This window comes from Prionailurus bengalensis, chromosome B3, assembly GCF_016509475.1.
Source record: "Prionailurus bengalensis isolate Pbe53 chromosome B3, Fcat_Pben_1.1_paternal_pri, whole genome shotgun sequence".
NCBI classification, from domain to species: Eukaryota; Metazoa; Chordata; class Mammalia; order Carnivora; family Felidae; genus Prionailurus; species Prionailurus bengalensis.
Genome location: NC_057355.1, coordinates 98,243,679 through 98,263,528, shown reverse-complemented (window position 1 = coordinate 98,263,528; position 19,850 = coordinate 98,243,679). Strand labels below are relative to the sequence as shown.

General features: G+C 38.3%; 1 protein-coding gene across 1 annotated transcript in view; it reads right to left on the bottom strand.

The window, feature by feature from the left end:
• Positions 1–19,850, bottom strand: part of KLHDC1 (kelch domain containing 1) — a 60,788-nt gene that overhangs the window by 18,605 nt on the left and 22,333 nt on the right. The window contains exons 5-8 of the mRNA XM_043556088.1: positions 12,534–12,612; positions 10,572–10,655; positions 5,440–5,523; positions 4,891–4,949 (exon numbers count right to left, since the gene is read on the bottom strand). Of these exons, the coding sequence (XP_043412023.1) occupies positions 4,891–4,949; positions 5,440–5,523; positions 10,572–10,655; positions 12,534–12,612 (306 nt within the window). The remainder of the gene's footprint in view (positions 1–4,890; positions 4,950–5,439; positions 5,524–10,571; positions 10,656–12,533; positions 12,613–19,850) is intronic.

The following is a 19,850-nucleotide window of genomic DNA, read 5'->3' as shown; positions in this document are numbered from 1 at the left end:
AAAAATCTAGGTTAGTCAAATAAAAAGTCAAAATAAAAAGGTTTTTGATCATCTCAGATTAAAGGGGAAAAAACTGCCTTCACTACTTTTAAAACAGCTGATTTTATGAACTCCACCTGCATTAAGATTTTAAAAATATTCTTAAATTCTTAGATGAATTTAAATAATCTTTCCACTTAGTGTCTATTCCACCTGGTTACAGAACACAGACTGAACATTAAAAAGTCCTAGTTAATTCACAATGCATATTCAACATCATCTTGTTTAATCAATATAACTTCCCCAGTTTTTCAACATAACCATTTTCATGTCTGTAACTTTTTACTGTTGGCCCATGTTTAATTTTATATTTTCAGCTGATTTCCTTGAGGATATTATGGGATTTTGTTGTTGTTCCTTTTACTCTGGTTTACTTGCTGTACGATTTCCCAAAGTTTCTTTGCCTTAAAATGCTAGCTATTCTAGCTTCAAAATAAAAGCATGCGAGCCATTCCAGATCCAGGACAAACCTCTGAAGATTTTTTAAAAATACTGTCCTATTCTTAGAAAATTACAAACATAAGTACAAAAGTTTAACTCATAATTCAGGAGGTGAGAAGGCATCATTCTTCAGCATTCTGGAATGTTCCAGAATAATACGGGCCATTTGTGGAAGATATTTTTTTCTAAAATGGAAATATTTTTATTTTTTGTATTGATTATAAGAATCGTTTTGGTTACAAAACATTCAACAACCACATTTTTTTAGGGGTACCTGGGTTGCTCAGTCGGTTAAGTGACTGACTTCAGCTCAGGTCATGATCTCGTGGTTTGTGGGTTCGAGCCCCCCATTGGGGTCTGTGCTGACAGCTCAGAGCCTGGAGCTTGCTTCGGAGTCTGTGTCTCCCTCTTTCTCTTCCCCTCCCATGCTCGTGCTCTCTCTCTGTCTCTCAATAATAAATAAATATTAAATTTTTTTTTAAAATATGTATATATTTAAAAAAATTTTTTTAATGTTTATTTTTGAGAAAGAGAAAGACAGAGGTGGGCAGGGGAGGGGCAGAGAGAGAGGAAGACACAGAATCTGAAATAGGACCCAGGGTCTAAGCTATCAGCACAGAGCCTGACGTGGGGCTCAAACTCATGAACTGTGAGATCATGACCTGAGCTGAAGTCAGACGCTAACTGACTGACCACCCAGGCATCCCAACAAAAATATTTTTATTTTTATTATTATTTTTTTCTATGTTTACTTTTGAGAGAGAGACAGAGGTGAGTGGGAGAGAGGTAGACAGAGAGGGAGACACAGAATCCAAAGCAGGCTTCAGGCTCTGAGGTGTCAGCACAGAGCCCAATGCGGGGCTCGAGCCCACGAACTGTGAGATCATGACCTGAGCCGAAGTCGAACGGTCAACCAACTGAGGCACCCAGGCGCTCCAAAAGTATTTTTAAAAAGGAGAGTTCTCTTATAATCCTATCCTCTAGCAATAAGAAATAATAATAATTTGGTATAATCTTTCTAGGCTTTAATACACATATAAACATGTTTATTAAAAATACATAAATAGGATCATACATTCTATTCTGCAACTTTTTTTTCATTCAACTAATATGTTGTAGAATATTTCTATGAAGTGTAACTTTCTTTGGTAAAGGAAGCATGATGGCCCACTGGCTAAATGTACCATGATTTAAATAATCCCCAAATGTGAACATGAAGGTTGACCTCTAGTTTTTGCTTTTATAATAATGTTGTAACACACACACACTTACTGTCTTTGGGGAAACTCTGGATCAAAGCAGAAATTCCATTTTACATTTTAAATATATTGCCAAACTACCTTCCAGAAAAACTGTACCAATTTATGCTCTCACTAATTATGTTGTTACAACTTCAGCACACATTGAGCATTTGTAATTATTTTTAGCTCCATTTCTTTGATTGTCTCTGAAGTTGAACGTCTCTTTAAAATAATCTTTGCCCATTTGTATTTCTTCTGTGAGTTGTTCATTTATGTTCTTTGTCCATTTTTCTGCTGGATTATTTGTCCTTTTGTTACTGATTTTCTGAGTTCTTGTGGATTTAGGCCCTGTTAAAAACACTGCAATGTGACTTCCAGTTTGGTTTTTGTTTGTATTTTCCAATTTTTCTTTTAGCTTTGGTATAGTTTTCTATACAGAAAACTACATACAGAATATTTTTAAAAATATTCATTTATTTATTTTCATAGAGAGAGAGAGAGAGCAGAAAGAGGGAGAGTGAAAATCCCAAGCAGGCTTGAGCCGCCAGTGCAGAGCCCTACGTGGAGCTCAAACTCACAAACCTGTGAGATTATGACGTAAGCTGAAACCTACAGTCAGATCCTTAACCAACTGAGCCACCCAGGGGCCCCCAGAAAAATTGAATTCTTATAAGTAGCTTTTTTTTGTTTTGTTTTAATTTTTTTAACGTTTATTTATGTTTGAGACAGAGAGAGACAGAGCATGAACGGGGGATGATCAGAGAGAGGGAGACACAGAATCTGAAACAGGCTCCAGGCTCTGAGCTGTCAGCACAGAGCCCAACGCGGGGCTCGAACTCACAGATCGCAAGATCATGACCTGAGCGGAAGTCGGCCGCTTAACCGACTGAGCCACCCAGGCGCCCCGAAAAATTGAATTCTTAAGTGATCTTATAAGTCAGTCTTTTTATTTAATAATTTTGGGTTTATAACCATTTTTAGGAAAACTTTCTCCATGCCAAGATTTTTAAATTATTATTATTATTTTCTTAATTTACATCCAAACTAGTTAACATATAGGGTAATAATGATTTCAAGAACAGAATTTAGTGATTTATCACTTACATATAACACCCAGGGCTCATAGCAACAAGTGCCCTGCTTAATACCCATTGCCCATGTAGGCCATCACCCCACCCAACACCCCTCCTTCAGCAAATCTCAGTTTCTTTGTATTTAAGAGTATCTTACGGTGTGTCTCCTTCCCAGTTTTTATATTATTTTTCCTTCCCTTTCCTTATGTTCATCTGTTTTGTATCTTAAATTCCACATATGAGTGAAGCCATATGATATTTGTCTTTCTCTGACTTATTTCCCTTAGCATAATACACTCTAGTTCCATACACGTTGTTGCAAATGACAAGATTTCATTCTTTTTGATCGCCAAGTAATACTCCATTGTATATATGTACCACATCTTCTTTATCCATTCATCTGTCGATGGACATTTGGGTTCTTTCCATACTTTGGCTATTATCGATAGCACTGCTACAAACATTGGGGTGCATGTACCCCTTTGAAACAGCACTCCTGTATCCTTTGGACAAATACCTAGTAGTGCAATTTCTGGGTCATAGGGTAGTTCTATTTTTAGTTTTTTGAGAAACCTCCATACTGTTTTCCAGGGTGGCTGCACCTGTTTGCATTCCCACCAGCAGTGCAAAAGGGTTCTTCTTTCTCCGCATCCTTGCCAACATCTGTTGTTGCCTGAGTTGTTCATTTTAGCCATTCTGACAGGTATGACGTGGTATCTCATTGTGGTTTTGATTTGTATTTCTCTGATGATGAGTGATGTTGAGCATTTTTTCATGTGTCTGTTAGCCATCTGGATGTCTTCTTTGGAAAAGTGTCTATTCATGTCTTTTGCCCATTTCTTCACTGGATTATTTGTCTTTTGGGTGTTGAGTTTGAAAAGTTCTTTATAGATTTTGATACTAACACTTTAGCTGATATGTCATTTGCAAATATCTTCTCCCATTCCATCAGTTGCCTTTTAGTTTTGCTGATTATTTCCTTCTCTGTGCAGAAGGTTTTTATCTTGATGAGGTCCTAATAGTTCATGTTTGCTTTTGTTTCCCTTATCTCTGGAGACAGGTCAAGTAAGAAGTTGCTGAGGCCAAGGTCAAAGAAGTTTTTGCCTGCTTTCTCCTCGAGGATTTTGATGGCTTCCTGTCTTACATTTAGGTCTTCCATCCATTTTGAGTTTATTTTTGTGTATGGTGTAAGAAAGTGGTCCAGGTTCATTCTTCTGCAGGTGCTGTCCCACCAACCATTTGCTGAAGACACTGTCTTTTTTCCATTGGATATTCCTTACTGCTTTAAAGAATAGTTGGCCATACGTTTGTGGGTCCACTTCTGGGTTTTCTATTCTGTTCCATTGATCTGGGTGTCTGTTTTTGTGTCTGTACCATACTGTCTTGATGATTGCAGCTTTATAAAACAGCTTGAATCCAGAATTGTGATCCTCCAGCTTTGGTTTTCTTTTTCAGGATTGCTTTGGCTATTTGGGGTCTCTGTGCTTCCATACAAATTTTAGGATTGTTTGCTCTAGCTCTGTGAAAAATGTTGGTGTTCTTTTGATAGGGATTGCTCCATGCCAAGATTTTAAAGACAATCTGCTATACTTTTTTCCTGGCACTTTTGGAGTTTCATTTTTAATGGTATTTCTATTTTGGAATAATATATGGCTCTGATTCCATATCACTACATGAACAGCTGAAGTGATACCTAAATATATTTATTCTATTGTTAAATGTATATTTTGAACCACAAAAAAAAATCTTTTACATACTTCATTATCTGTTTACTTGTGATGACACCAACAAACTGTTCCTTCGTTTCCTCTACTGGCCAGTTCTCAAGAATACTTAGAATAAAACCAGTACCTTTACATAATCAAGTTTCAACCTCTGGTATTCTCATGTTTTATATAATTTGGTTAAGAACAAACTCTGCATTTAAATCTGTATATTCCTTGCTTAGACATATAATCTGAAGGAAAAAGATACTAATTCAGTTTTAGAAACTCAAATTTGGATTATGATCCCAAACACACACACACACACACACACACACACACACACACACACAAATGCCTTTCGATTAAAACATACTTAAATTTCAAACGTACCTTCCAGACCAAGTCCAGGTATCTAAGTTCAGACAGTGCAAATCATTCATCCTAGTTTGCTAAAATAAAAGTGTGTTAAATTAGTGCCTGTTTCACATTTTTCATGGACTAAAATTTTGGTTTTAAAATTACTTCAGGTTAAAGATAGACTATCTCCATCTTACTTATTTTTACTTATTAGCATCAGAAGTTGACATATGAAGAAACAATGCTAAGCATTAATCAAATTACTATAGAGCTACCCTATTAATGTGTCAAGAGAGAAAGGAAGAAAAGGCCTTAAACTAATAGGATTTAAATGTTAAGACATTAAGCTTTTCTGGTTATGCACAGAAGTGAAGGATTCTCCTCATTAAAATATGATTTATAAATCATGTGTGATTACTCATGTATAGTCTGTTTAGGGGATGGAAGATAAATAAAATTTAATATTGAATGGCATTTTATTTACCTAGATACTTTGAATGTTCAGTTGTTCCCCCAAATCAGAAAATAATTTTTGTGAGCAGTAGCACACATAAAAATATCATTTTCATGAAAAATACTAACCAAAACACGTCCGCCAAAGATATAGCCCTTATTTCCAAGAACTGCACACGTGTGCGCGGCTCGCGGCTGCGGTGGGACTCCACCCTGCAGGCAGAGAGGAGGAAAAAGAGTGCAAAACTTGAAACATCTCTAAGGAAGTCACACTCATGCTCAGTATGAGAAATACCTGACTACCTAGTCACCATTACCCCTATAATTCAATAAACACCCTGATGCAAAAGTTCATTGTAGGGACGCCTGGGTGACTTAGTTGGTTAAGCACCTGACTTTTGGTTTCAGCTCAAGTCATGATCTCACGGTTGGTGATAACGAACCCCACGTATGGCTCTGTGTTGACAGCATGAAGTCTGCTTGGTATTCTCTCTCTCTCTCCCTCTCTCTCTGACCCTTCCCTACTAATTGCTCTCTCTCTCTCTCTCAAAATAAATAAATATTTTTTAAAAAGTTAATTGTAAATAGTAATGATTATAGATAAATACTGCTCTTCAAGAATGAAATTTACTCACCCTGATCTTTACTTTTTCTTTTACTTTTATTTTTTATTTTTTAAAATATACATCCAAATTAGTTAGCATATAGTGAAACAATGATTTCAGGAGTAGATTCCTTAATGCCCCTTACCCATTTAGCCCATCCCGCCTCCCACAACCCCTCCAGCAACCCTCAGTTTGTTCTCCATATTTATGAGTCTCTTCTGTTTTGTCCCCCTCCCTGTTTTTATATTACTTTTGTTTCCCTTTACTTTTTAAAGTGTTTTTCTTAGGGGTACCTGGGTGGCTCCCTCGGTTGAGATTTGACTCCGGTTCAGGTTAGGATCTCATGGTTTGTGAGTTAGAGCCCCATATTGAGCTCTGTGCTGCCAGATCAGAGCCTGGAGCCTGCTTCAGATTCTGTGTCTCCCCTCTCTCTCTGTCCCTCTCCCGCTCGCTCTCTCTCTCTCTCTCTCTCTCTCTCTCAAACATTAAAAAATGAATAAAATAATGGAACAGAATAGAGAACCCAGAAATGGACCTACAAATGTATGGCCAACTAATCATTGACAAAGCAGGAAAGAATATCCAGTGGAACAAAGACAGTCTCTTCAGCAAGTGGTGCTGGGAAAACTGGACAGCGACATGCAGAAGAATGAACCTGGACCACTTTCTTACACCATACACAAAAATAAACTCAAAACGGATGAAAGACCTAAATGCAAGACAGGAAGCCATCAAAATCCTCGAGGGGAAAGCAGGCAAAAACCTCTTTGACCTTGGCTTCAGCAACTTCTTACTCAACCTGTCTCCAGAGGCAAGAGAAACAAAAGCAAAAATGAACTACTGGGACCTCATCAAAATAAAAAAGCTTCTGCACAGAGAAGGAAACAATCAGCAAAACTAAAAGGCAACCAACAGAATGGGAGAAGATATTTGCAAACGACATATCAGCTAAAGTGTTAGTATCAAAATCTATAAAGAACTTTTCAAACTCAACCCCCAAAAGACAAATAATCCAGTGAAGAAATGGGCAAAAGACATGAATAGACACTTTTCCAAAGAAGACATCCAGATGGCCAACCGACACATGAAAAAATGCTCAACATCACTCATCATCAGGGAAATACAAATCAAAACCACAATGAGATACCACGTCATACCTGTCAGAATGGCTAAAATGAACAACTCAGGCAACAACAGATGTTGGCGAGGATGCAGAGAAAGAGGATCTCTTTTGCATTGTTGGTGGCAATGCAAGCTGGTGCAGCCACCCTGGAAAATAGTATGGAGGTTTCTCAAAAAACTAAAAATAGAACTACCCTATGACCCAGCGATTGCACTACTAGGCATTTATCCAAGGGATACAGATGTGCTGTTTTGAAGGGACACATGCACCCCCCTGTTTATAGCAGCACTATAATTCAATAATTCACAAAAGTCCAAAGTATAGAAAGAGCCCAAATGTCCATCGATGGATGAATGGATAAAGATGTGGTATGTATGTGTGTGTGTGTGTGTGTGTGTGTGTGTGTGTATATATATATATATATATATATATATATATATATATTACTTGGAAATCAAAAAGAATGAAATCTTGCCATTTGCAACTACGTGGATGGAGCTAGAGGGTATTATGCTAAGTGAAATTAGTCAGTCAGAGAAAGACAAAAATCATATGACTTCACTCATCTGAAGACTTTAAGATACAAAACAGATGAACATAAGGGAAGGGAAACAAAAATAATATAAAAACATGGAGGGGGATAAAACAGAAGAGACTCATAAATATGGAGAACAAACTGAGGGTTGCTGGAGGGGTTGTGGGAGGGGGGATGGGCTAAATGGGTAAGGGGCACTAAGGAATCTACTCCTGAAATCACTGTTGCACTACATGCTAACTAATTTGGATGTAAATTTTAAAAAATAAAAAATAAAATTTAAAAAAATGAATAAAGTGTTTTTCTTAAATGCCTGACACTATTTGGCAAAATAAAATTTCATGTAAATTTCACCTTGAAATATAAATATTTAAAAATCAAATTTAAACTATTCTTTCCTCACTTCCCTTTCCCCGCCCCCCCCCCACCCCTGAGGTAATATTGTGAGCAAGCAGTGCACAGTGTAATAATCTCAGAGACCCTGAAAAATTAAATCTGCCCCCCTAAAACTCTTGATATCTCAAATTCCACAGTAAAACTTTCACTCTTACTTTAAGCCAAACAGTCCTTTGTAGCTTGCTAAAACTCTTCCCATTAACTAATAACACTTTTCTACACTTTACTTTGAACAAATACAGCAGATCTTTTCTCTGGAGAAGTTTTGTATTCATGGGTAAAGACAGAGTATAATGGGTAGATGAATTAAAGAGATTCTAAGGGAAATTTTTCTGCATAATTTCCACGTGTTCATGGTAGGAGTCTTTCTTTATGCATTTCATTCCAAGTTCTAAAAGAACCTTTTCAACATTTTCAGCACATTGGCTACTGAATGTGGGCACAGGAAGTTTAAACTCTACATTCAATATCAGAATTTCCTCGACTTTTCAGGCTTACTTGAATCACTGTCCCGAAACCAATACAGTAAGAAATTATTCAGATATTACCAATTTAACAAATAAATGAGAGAGAACCTTCTGAAATGTGGTCCCCAGTCATTCCAGCAAAACATAGTTTTTATTATTACCCCACCCCTGATCTGAAATTTTGGAAAAATTATTCTACTATAAACGTATCTACTATGCAACAAATATTGAATTTTTATCAAATACATCTCATAACCACCTAAAGCTTCTGAACGAGTTCACATAATTCTAAACAAAAACAAAGAAATGGCATCTGCATTAATCTGTAACTGCATAAATAATGCACAATGCTTATTAAGTTGCTTGAAATACTGAAAATAACTCAAAGATCCCAATTACTAACATACTGTTCTTAAGGGATAAAAATCCCATGTAGGAAAAACACCTTCAACCCTTCTATTTTACAGATCACACACTACATGGCTTATCTCAAGGACATAGCTCTTTTATGACAGAATTAGAATGCAATTCCAATTTTTTTCAACTTTTACACCAATAATTGGTACACTCTACCATGCTGCCTTGTCTTTTGATGTTGATATTTGGAAATAATAAAGTAATTTAAGAGTGTCCCTAAAAAATGAAGAGAGTGGATTCCAGCTACAACCATGTCAGAAAAACTTTCAGATAAAATATAAATAATATAAAAACTTATTTGAAGAAATCATCAGAGAAATTACAGTGAAAATATTGGTAAATATGAACTAAATTAGGGACATGTGCATGTAAGACTACTACAGCAGGAAGGGAGGGCTATGAACTGAGGTAAGAAGGGAAAGAAGGAGCCAGAGAAAGACTTGAAGTTCAAATATAAGTACCTCAGCTCCCTCATCCCCAGGAGCACATCCTTTTTTTTGTTTTTTAAAGTAGGCTCCAGCCCAGCATGGAACTTGATCTCATGATCCTGAGACCAAGAGTTGCATGCTCCATCAACTGGGCCAGCCAGGTGCCCCTACAGGAGCATGTTCTAGAAATTCGCCTTCAATAGCTATAGATCCCTGATTTTTCTCTAAATAGAGGGTACAGATGCCTGAAAAAGATCTAGGATGAGTTTCAGTAGATCCATTCTCAACAATTTTCTCTGCACTTGCTTGTTCCAATATAATTATGTGAACAGAGATAAAATGCTTTTATTTCATTAACAAAAGACATAAATCTTAAAATTCAAATGTATGTATGTCATATATGCATATTAGTGGACAATTTTGGTTTTGCCTGTTCAGCATTCCATTCTGCACAGTTCTGGTGAGTTCGTCAGCCACAAAATCCTGCTCCCTTAGGGTAGGCCTGAGACTTGGGCCTCAGGCAACAAGGGAGCAATGGCAACAGGGACCATTGTAGAGAGTGGGAACATGCCCAAATACAACCAGAGTCCTTTTCTAAGACTTATTTGTAGACATTGAAAGAATACAGCACCAGTAGAAAAGACTGTTTGGATAGCCAGGACCATATTCCCTCCTAAAAGAGCTGGCTGGTCTGCAGTAGACAGAACGGAGATAGCATATAAAGAGAAGCAGAGAGAAACTAACAGAGATGGAAAACATTGTTGCTGTTGAGTAACTTGGGCAAGTTCCTGAGGCTCAAACCCTTGCAGCTCTTCCACTGTGTGAGCCACTCTAAAACAGACTTCTCTCCATGTGAAAATTCGTTTTATCTTAAACCAACTTGAATTTGTGTTTGTTCACCAGCACTTGAAAGAGTATTAATAATGTATTTTTTGTCATGCTATAACCGCATGTAGATTTCAAGAGTTTATGAAATATGGGCTTTTTAAAATTGTGGACTTCATTATAAAAGGACATTTTAAAAGTGCCATTATTAAATAAGGACATCACACTTGTGGCTAAAGAATGATGATGGAACCCTCTTTAGAAGATTTTTCTAGAAAACCTTAGCTAACCTGGAGAAAAATAGGTGATTAAAAAAAAAACTACTAGTGACAGTACTCGGGGACCCCCTTAATATATAAATATAAACTCAATTGCTTAAATCCAAATAACTTAGCAAAACTGTATCCTTTTAAACTATCAATGGATATATCAATATAAAGAAAGGTAACTTTTTACAATACTTACTTTAATTTCTGGTTGGAACCAACTCCGTGTCTTTGTATCAAATATATGAACATCATTATGCCACCCCCAGAATATCTGTTCTTCCTAAAACAGAAGTTTTTTAAATATTTAAAAGCTTTTATAAATTTTAGATTAATGTTATAAATTTAATTGCATATTTACCAGTGAAATAATAGGCACCATTACAAAAATAGAGTTAAGTGTTAGCATAGTCATAAAGCTAACGCGTACAGCAGTGGCTCACAAAGTGTCGCCTCCAGGCCAGTAACAGCCACCACCTGGCAACTTGTCCTCTCATAGCATTGCTTCCAGTGAATCATAACTTTACTCATTGATAACCTGCCAATCCTCTCAAGGATTGTCTCTTTTAAACTTGCAAAGAACAGAATGACATTTATATTTTGCAATCTGTTTTTCTAGAGTACATGCTCAGAATTCCTAATCTTTGCAATTAGGAATTTTAGGGGACCATGGTTCTTGTTTCCAAAGAGTTCCAACCACTTCTATTTAACCAAGCAGTTTGTTCGCATAGGTCAAACTTGTGCTCACTCTCTTCTTTGTCTTCTAGGAAACAAAACTGTCAGCGAGGTACCCATTTAGCAGTTATACTATATTTAGCATCTCTGGATTGTTGAAATCCTCTGTTACTACTCTACTGTGTTGGTTTTATGTTTTGTGCCAGAAATACATCATTCATTTTTGGCAGGACTTGTGAAACAAATTAAACAAACTAAATGATTTACTTAATTTAAAATCTAAGAGAAAAAAATCTACTGGTACACCAGAAACTTCAGGACATGATCCTTAGCCTAACCTGTACTAGAGGAGAAAAAAAAATGAGTAAAAAAATTAGATAGAAGTAATGGGGATGTATAGTTCTGAAAATTATCAGTAATACTGTAAGTAGCAAAGCTTTACACATATTTTATTTTAAAACTCAAAAACCATGGAAATACACAGAGAACTTTTTAAATACCCGTATACAAAAACATATACATGAAGTGTACATATATATTTATATTATAATGTACAAAAATACTATACGCTAGTAGAAGGTAAAACCAAAGAGTTACTATGTATCTTGGTGCTGGGATCAATGTTGTGTTTGTTTGGTTTGGTTTAGCTTAAGATTTTATTTTTAAGTAATCTGTATACCCAACATGGGGCTTGAACTTTCAAACCCAAGATTAAGAGTCACATGCTTCACCGACTGAGCCAGCCAGGCACCCCTGGGATCAATGGTTTTTACAGTTATCTTTTAGGGGCGCCTGAGTGGCTTAGTTGGTTGAGAGTCCCATTTCAGCTCAGGTCATGATCTCTCGGTTCAAGAGTGCGAGCCCCGCATTGGGCTCTGTACTGACAGATCGGAGCCTGGACCTGCTTCAGATTCTATTTCCCTCTCTCTCTCTGCCCCTACCTCTCTGTCTCTCTCTGTCTCTGTCTCTCTCTCAAAAATAAATAAACATTAAAAAAAAATTTAAGTTATCTCTTAAAAGGTTTCATTTTTATGTCATGTCTTATTTCATTAGTAATAGATTATTCTCTAACCAGTAAGACGTAGGAAAGGTAATGTCACTATCAACTTACTGCATTACAGAGGCCAGTCTGAGCTATGAATAGTTCTGGTGGACATACCTAAAAGGAGGTGTGTATCAGCAACAGCCATTCTGGTTATCTATGAACAAAGTTTTTCCAAGTTGTGCTAAAGTCACCACTTGTCTAACAGAAGCAGGTGTGAGTGATGAATGTAAGAAATTACTCTGCCAGTAGCCATGAAGGCTAATACCACTAGGTGAGAGAACTTCCTCCAACTGAATCTAAATCCAAAAGAAAGAAAACACATTTTTTTTCCACAGTGTCAATTATGGCAATTTAAACTGAGAAAGATTGGGCTCATTGTGTCTAGAGACTTTAAGGGGATACTAAATTTGAGGAAAATGTAAACAGTGGTTACTGTCTTACCCAAGATGCATCATGAACATCAAAACAGTCCTGGAGTTCACTGTGTCTCCTACACCCATAGCCACCAAAATATATTAATCTGAAAAACAAGTACAAGAGAACACATTTCAGATGTTCTATTTCCAGTCTGTTTGCAAAGGAGCTCATCTCTCTCTCCCCCTAGTAATCTAAACAAGCCAAATAAACTACAAAACCACAGTTTAAAAAAAAATCAAGCAGAGAAGGGAAGAATCCTAAATGAACTAATGCCAGAAAGTGATGAGTTCTCAATAGGAGAGAAGAGACACGCGCACAGCTGCTTTCATTCCTGGTGCAATAGCAAGAGGAGGAAGAATCCGGGACAGATAGGCTTTGTAAAAGACACCCAAAATTTTATAGCTGCATGTAGGCTGGCATGGCAAATTAGAATCTTAAGAAAATCAGCACAGTGGGAGATTGAATCCACTCGACAAGTCTTTCACATAGTCTTCAGAGAGCTCATGGTTGGTCACAAATAGGCAATAATCTACTAAACTGAGTCTTCTAACATTTGAGATCAGGACAGAAGAGCTGACGGAAATACCTCAGAAGCATACCAAGCCATTACAGCACACAGGATGCCTGCTCTCAAAAGCCCAGAGGAGGACATACAAGGCTGAAAATGATCTCCTAAGGTATGGAAAGCGAAAGGGGGGACTGGAGAGCAAAGAGAACTCCCTAGTAATCCAAAGACCTACCAATGAGGCTACAAAACAGGGAGAGACCTTCCACGGTTCTGAGGCTTGGAACTCTGTGAAGCACAGCAGAACATCTTTGGAAAATCTGCGATGCTCAAACATGGGGTCCTAGCAAAGGAAAGTCCTGATCTTGCCTCAAAACATCTGAAGCCAGTTGTACAATGGAATCAAACTAAAGTTATAACAGCCTCAAACACAAATCAACTACAAATGAGACTGACTGAACTCCCACTCTAGCAGCTTGAGAAAAACATAAAGGACATGTCCTTTTCTGAAGATAAATATCATTTTTTCCAATCTTTACCATTCTTTCACACAGAATGTCTAGCACATGGTAAAAAAAAAAATACAAGATACATGAAAAGGTAAAATAAATAAATAAATAAATAACCTATGATCAAGAGAGCAGAGAGCCAATATAAGCTGACCACAAGGTGGTCAGCATGGCATTTACAATAACTATGATAAACTATGATAAAGATGATAACAGACCTAGTTTGTAAAATGTGGACAAAATGCAGGAAGAACAGAACAATTCCAGCAGAGACACAGAATGATGAAAAATAACCACTAAGTGGAAATGCTGAAAATGGGGGAAAATGTAAGAAATAAAGACTTGAATAAACAGGCTTCACAGGAGACTGGACATAGCAATGGAAAATACCAGTGAACTTGAAGATAGGCCAAGAGGTTAATAAAAAGTATTCAAATTAAAACAAAGAGAAGAAAGGGGGGGGGGGAACCCAGAGAGCCCAAGCTCTGTGGAACAATATCAAATGGCCTAATGTGCACTAAACAGGAGCCCTTGAAGATGGAGAGACAAATAAATGTGTAGAAGAAATATTTGAAAATTACTAAGAGGTTTCTAAAACTGAGGAAAGATATAAACCCACCAACCCAAGCTCAGCACACTCCAATCTGGATAAATACAAAGGAAACTACAAGCAGGAATATTTGTTAAAAAAAAAAAAAAAGTTTATTTATTTATTGAGAGAGAGAGAGCATGTGCACAAGTATGAGTGGGGGAGGGGCAGAGAGAGGGAGACAGAAAGAATTCCAAGGAGGCCCCACACTCAGTGCCAACAACAACATGGGGCTAGGAGATCATGACCTGAGCCGAAATCAAGAGTTGGAAGCTTAGCCAGCTGAGTTATCCATGCTCCCCCATGTAGGAACATTTTAATCAAATCAATGAAGAGCAAAAATAAAGAACAAATAAAGAAAAGCCAGAGTAAAAAGACATATACCGGGGAACAAAAACACGAATGAGAGTGGATTTCTCACCAGAAAAATGGAGGCCAAAAGCAATGTCATAAAATCTTTAAAGTGCTGAAAGGAAAAGACAAACAAACAAACAAATAACCTGTCAACCTAATGGGTAGAGAAAAAAGTCACAAAGGAAATTAAAAATTACCTTGAAATGAATGAAAACACAATAAAACAAACAAAAAAGAAAATGCAATAAAACAAAACTTATGGTGTACAATGAAGATGGCACTCAGAGGGAATTTTATAGCTGTAAATGCCTACAATTTATTTAAAAGATCTCAAATCAATAACAGAACTGTACACATTAAGGAACAAAAAAGAGAAGAGCAAACTAAACCCAAAGATAACAGAACGAAGGGTTTAGTTTAATTAAAGGGTATAAGCAAAATAGTAAATAGAAAAAAAACCAACAAACTAAAAGTTGGTTCTCTGAAAAGATCAACACAATTGACAAATCTTTAGCTAGGTTGACAAAGAAAAAAAGAGAAAACTCCAAGCACTAAAATTGGAAATGACAGAGGGGATATTATTATCAACATTACAGAAATTAAAAGGATTTTAAGAGAATACTACAAAAAACTATGCCAACATACTGGATAATTTAGATGAAATAGAAAAAATTCTGGAAAGACACTATCAGAAATGGCTTGTAAGAAATAGAAAAACTGGGGGGGAGTTGCGGCAAGATGGCGGCTTAGGAGGACGCTGGGCTCACCGCACGTCCTGCTGATCACTTAGATTCCATCTACACCTGCCTAAATAACCCAGAAAACCGCCAGAGGATTAGCAGAACAGAGTCCCCGGAGCCAAACGCAGACGAGAGGCCCACGGGAAGAGGGTAGGAAGGGCAGCGAGGCGGTGCGCGCTCCACGGACTGGCGGGAGGGAGCCGGGGCGGAGGGGCGGCTCGCCGGCCAAGCAGAGCCCCCGAGTCGGGCTTGCAAAAGCGGAGGGGCCGGGTGGACTGTGTTCCGACAGCAAGCGCGACTTAGCGTCTGGGAGGTCATACGTTAACAGCTCTGCTCGGAAAGCGGGAAGGCTGGAGGACAAAGGGAGGGAGAGCTGCTGAGCCCCCTGACAACAGAGCTCAGTTTGGTGGGGAACAAAGGCGCTCGCCAGCGCCATTTCCCCCGCCCATCCCCCAGCCGAAATCCCAAAGGGAACCGGTTCCTGCCAGGGAACTTGCTCGCTCCGCGCAAACACCCAACTCTGCGCTTCTGCGGAGCCAAACCTCCGGCAGCGGATCTGACTCCCTCCCGCTGCCACAGGGCCCCTCCTGAAGTGGATCACCTAAGGAGAAGCGATCTAAGCCTGCCCCTCCTGCCCCCGAGCACCTTGCCTACCCACCCCAGCTAATACGCCAGATCCCCAGCATCACAAGCCTGGCAGGGTGCAAGTAGCCCAGACGAGCCACACCACCCCACAGTGAATCCCGCCCCTAGGAGAGGGGAAGAGAAGGCACACACCAGTCTGACTGTGGCCCCAGCGGTGGGCTGGGGGCAGACATCAGGTCTGACTGCGGCCCCGCCCACCAACTCCAGGTATACACCACAGCACAGGGGAAGTGCCCTGCAGGTCCTCACCACGCCAGGGACTATCCAAAATGACCAAGCGGAAGAACTCCCCTCAGAAGAATCTCCAGGAAATAACAACAGCTAATGAGCTGATCAAAAAGGATTTAAATAATATAACAGAAAGTGAATTTAGAATAATAGTCATAAAATTAATCGCTGGGCTTGAAAACAGTATACAGGACAGCAGAGAATCTCTTGCTACAGAGATCAAGGGACTAAGGAACAGTCACGAGGAGCTGAAAAACGCTTTAAACGAAATGCATAACAAAATGGAAACCACCACAGCTCGGCTTGAAGAGGCAGAGGAGAGAATAGGTGAACTAGAAGATAAAGTTATGGAAAAAGAGGAAGCTGAGAAAAAGAGAGATAAAAAAATCCAGGAGTATGAGGGGAAAATTAGAGAACTAAGTGATACACTAAAAAGAAATAATATACGCATAATTGGTATCCCAGAGGAGGAAGAGAGAGGGAAAGGTGCTGAAGGGGTACTTGAAGAAATCATAGCTGAGAACTTCCCTGAACTGGGGAAGGAAAAAGGCATTGAAATCCAAGAGGCACAGAGAACTCCCTTCAGACGTAACTTGAATCGATCTTCTGCACGACATATCATAGTGAAACTGGCAAAATACAAGGATAAAGAGAAAATTCTGAAAGCAGCAAGGGGTAAACGTGCCCTCACATATAAAGGGAGACCTATAAGACTCGTGACTGATCTCTCTTTTGAAACTTGGCAGGCCAGAAAGAATTGGCACGAGATTTTCAGGGTGCTAGACAGAAAAAATATGCAGCCAAGAATCCTTTATCCAGCAAGTCTGTCATTTAGAATAGAAGGAGAGATAAAGGTCTTCCCAAACAAACAAAAACTGAAGGAATTTGTCACCACTAAACCAGCCCTACAAGAGATCCTAAGGGGGACCCTGTGAGACAAAGTCCCAGAGACATCACTATAAGCATAAAACATACAGACATCACAATGACTCTAAACCCGTATCTTTCTATAATAACACTGAATGTAAATGGATTAAATGCGCCAACCAAAAGACATAGGGTATCAGAATGGATAAAAAAACAAGACCCATCTATTTGCTGTCTACAAGAGACTCATTTTAGACCTGAGGACACCTTTAGATTGAGAGTGAGGGGATGGAGAACTATTTATCATGCGACTGGAAGCCAAAAGAAAGCTGGAGTAGCCATACTTATATCAGACAAACTAGACTTTAAATTAAAGGCTGTAACAAGAGATGAAGAAGGACATTATATAATAGTTACAGGGTCTATCCATCAGGAAGAGCTAACAATTATCAATGTCTATGCACCGAATACCGGAGCCCCCAAATATATAAAACAATTACTCATAAACATAAGCAACCTTATTGATAAGAATGTGGTAATTGCAGGGGACTTTAATACACCACTTACAGAAATGGATAGATCATCTAGACACACGGTCAATAAAGAAACAAGGGCCCTGAATGAGACATTGGATGAGATGGACTTGACAGATATATTTAGAACTCTGCATCCCAAAGCAACAGAATATACTTTCTTCTCGAGTGCACATGGAACATTCTCCAAGATAGATCATATACTGGGTCACAAAACAGCCCTTCATAAGTTTACAAGAATTGAAATTATACCATGCTTACTTTCAGACCACAATGCCATGAAGCTTGAAATCAACCACAGGAAAAAGTCTGGAAAACCTCCAAAAGCATGGAGGTTAAAGAACACCCTACTAACGAATGAGTGGGTCAACCAGGCAATTAGAGAAGAAATTAAAAAATATATGGAAACAAACGAAAATGAAAATACAACAATCCAAACGCTTTGGGACGCAGCAAAGGCAGTCCTGAGAGGAAAATACATTGCAATCCAGGCCTATCTCAAGAAACAAGAAAAATCCCAAATACAAAATCTAACAGCACACCTAAAGGAACTAGAAGCAGAACAGCAAAGGCAGCCTAAGCCCAGCAGAAGAAGAGAAATAATAAAGATCAGAGCAGAAATAAACAATATAGAAACTAAAAAAACTGTAGAGCAGATCAACGAAACCAAGAGTTGGTTTTTTGAAAAAATAAACAAAATTGACAAACCTCTAGCCAGGCTTCTCAAAAAGAAAAGGGAGATGACCCAAATAGATAAAATCATGAATGAAAATGGAATTATTACAACCAATCCCTCAGAGATACAAACAATTATCAGGGAATACTATGAAAAATTATATGCCAACAAATTGGACAACCTGGAAGAAATGGACGAATTCCTGAACACCCACACGCTTCCAAAACTCAATCAGGAGGAAATAGAAAGCTTGAACAGACCCATAACCAGCGAAGAAATTGAATCGGTTATCAAAAATCTCCCAACAAATAAGAGTCCAGGACCAGATGGCTTCCCAGGGGAGTTCTACCAGACGTTTAAAGCAGAGATAATACCTATCCTTCTCAAGCTATTCCAAGAAATAGAAAGGGAAGGAAAACTTCCAGACTCATTCTATGAAGCCAGTATTACTTTGATTCCTAAACCAGACAGAGACCCAGTAAAAAAAGAGAACTACAGGCCAATATCCCTGATGAATATGGATGCAAAAATTCTCAATAAGATACTAGCAAATCGAATTCAACGGCATATAAAAAGAATTATTCACCATGATCAAGTGGGATTCATTCCTGGGATGCAGGGCTGGTTCAACATTCGCAAATCAATCAACGTGATACATCACATTAACAAAAAAAGAGAGAAGAACCATATGATCCTGTCAATCGATGCAGAAAAGGCCTTCGACAAAATCCAGCACCCTTTCTTAATAAAAACCCTTGAGAAAGTCGGGATAGAAGGAACATACTTAAAGATCATAAAAGCCATTTATGAAAAGCCCACAGCTAACATCATCCTCAACGGGGAAAAACTGAAAGCTTTTTCCCTGAGATCAGGAACACGACAAGGATGCCCACTCTCACCGCTGCTGTTTAACATAGTGCTGGAAGTTCTAGCATCAGCAATCAGACAACAAAAGGAAATCAAAGGCATCAAAATTGGCAAAGATGAAGTCAAGCTTTCGCTTTTTGCAGATGACATGATATTATACATGGAAAATCCGATAGACTCCACCAAAAGTCTGCTAGAACTGATACAGGAATTCAGCAAAGTTGCAGGATACAAAATCAATGTACAGAAATCAGTTGCATTCTTATACACTAACAATGAAGCAACAGAAAGACAAATAAAGAAACTGATCCCATTCACAATTGCACCAAGAAGCATAAAATACCTAGGAATAAATCTAACCAAAGATGTAAAGGATCTGTATGCTGAAAACTATAGAAAGCTTCTGAAGGAAATTGAAGAAGATTTAAAGAAATGGAAAGACATTCCCTGCTCATGGATTGGAAAAATAAATATTGTCAAAATGTCAATACTACCCAAAGCTATCTACACATTCAATGCAATCCCAATCAAAATTGCACCAGCATTCTTCTCGAAACTAGAACAAGCAATCCTAAAATTCATATGGAACCACAAAAGGCCCCGAATAGCCAAAGGAATTTTGAAGAAGAAGACCAAAGCAGGAGGCATCACAATCCCAGACTTTAGCCTCTACTACAAAGCTGTCATCATCAAGACAGCATGGTATTGGCACCAAAACAGACACATAGACCAATGGAATAGAATAGAAACCCCAGAACTAGACCCACAAACGTATGGCCAACTCATCTTTGACAAAGCAGGAAAGAACATCCAATGGAAAAAAGACAG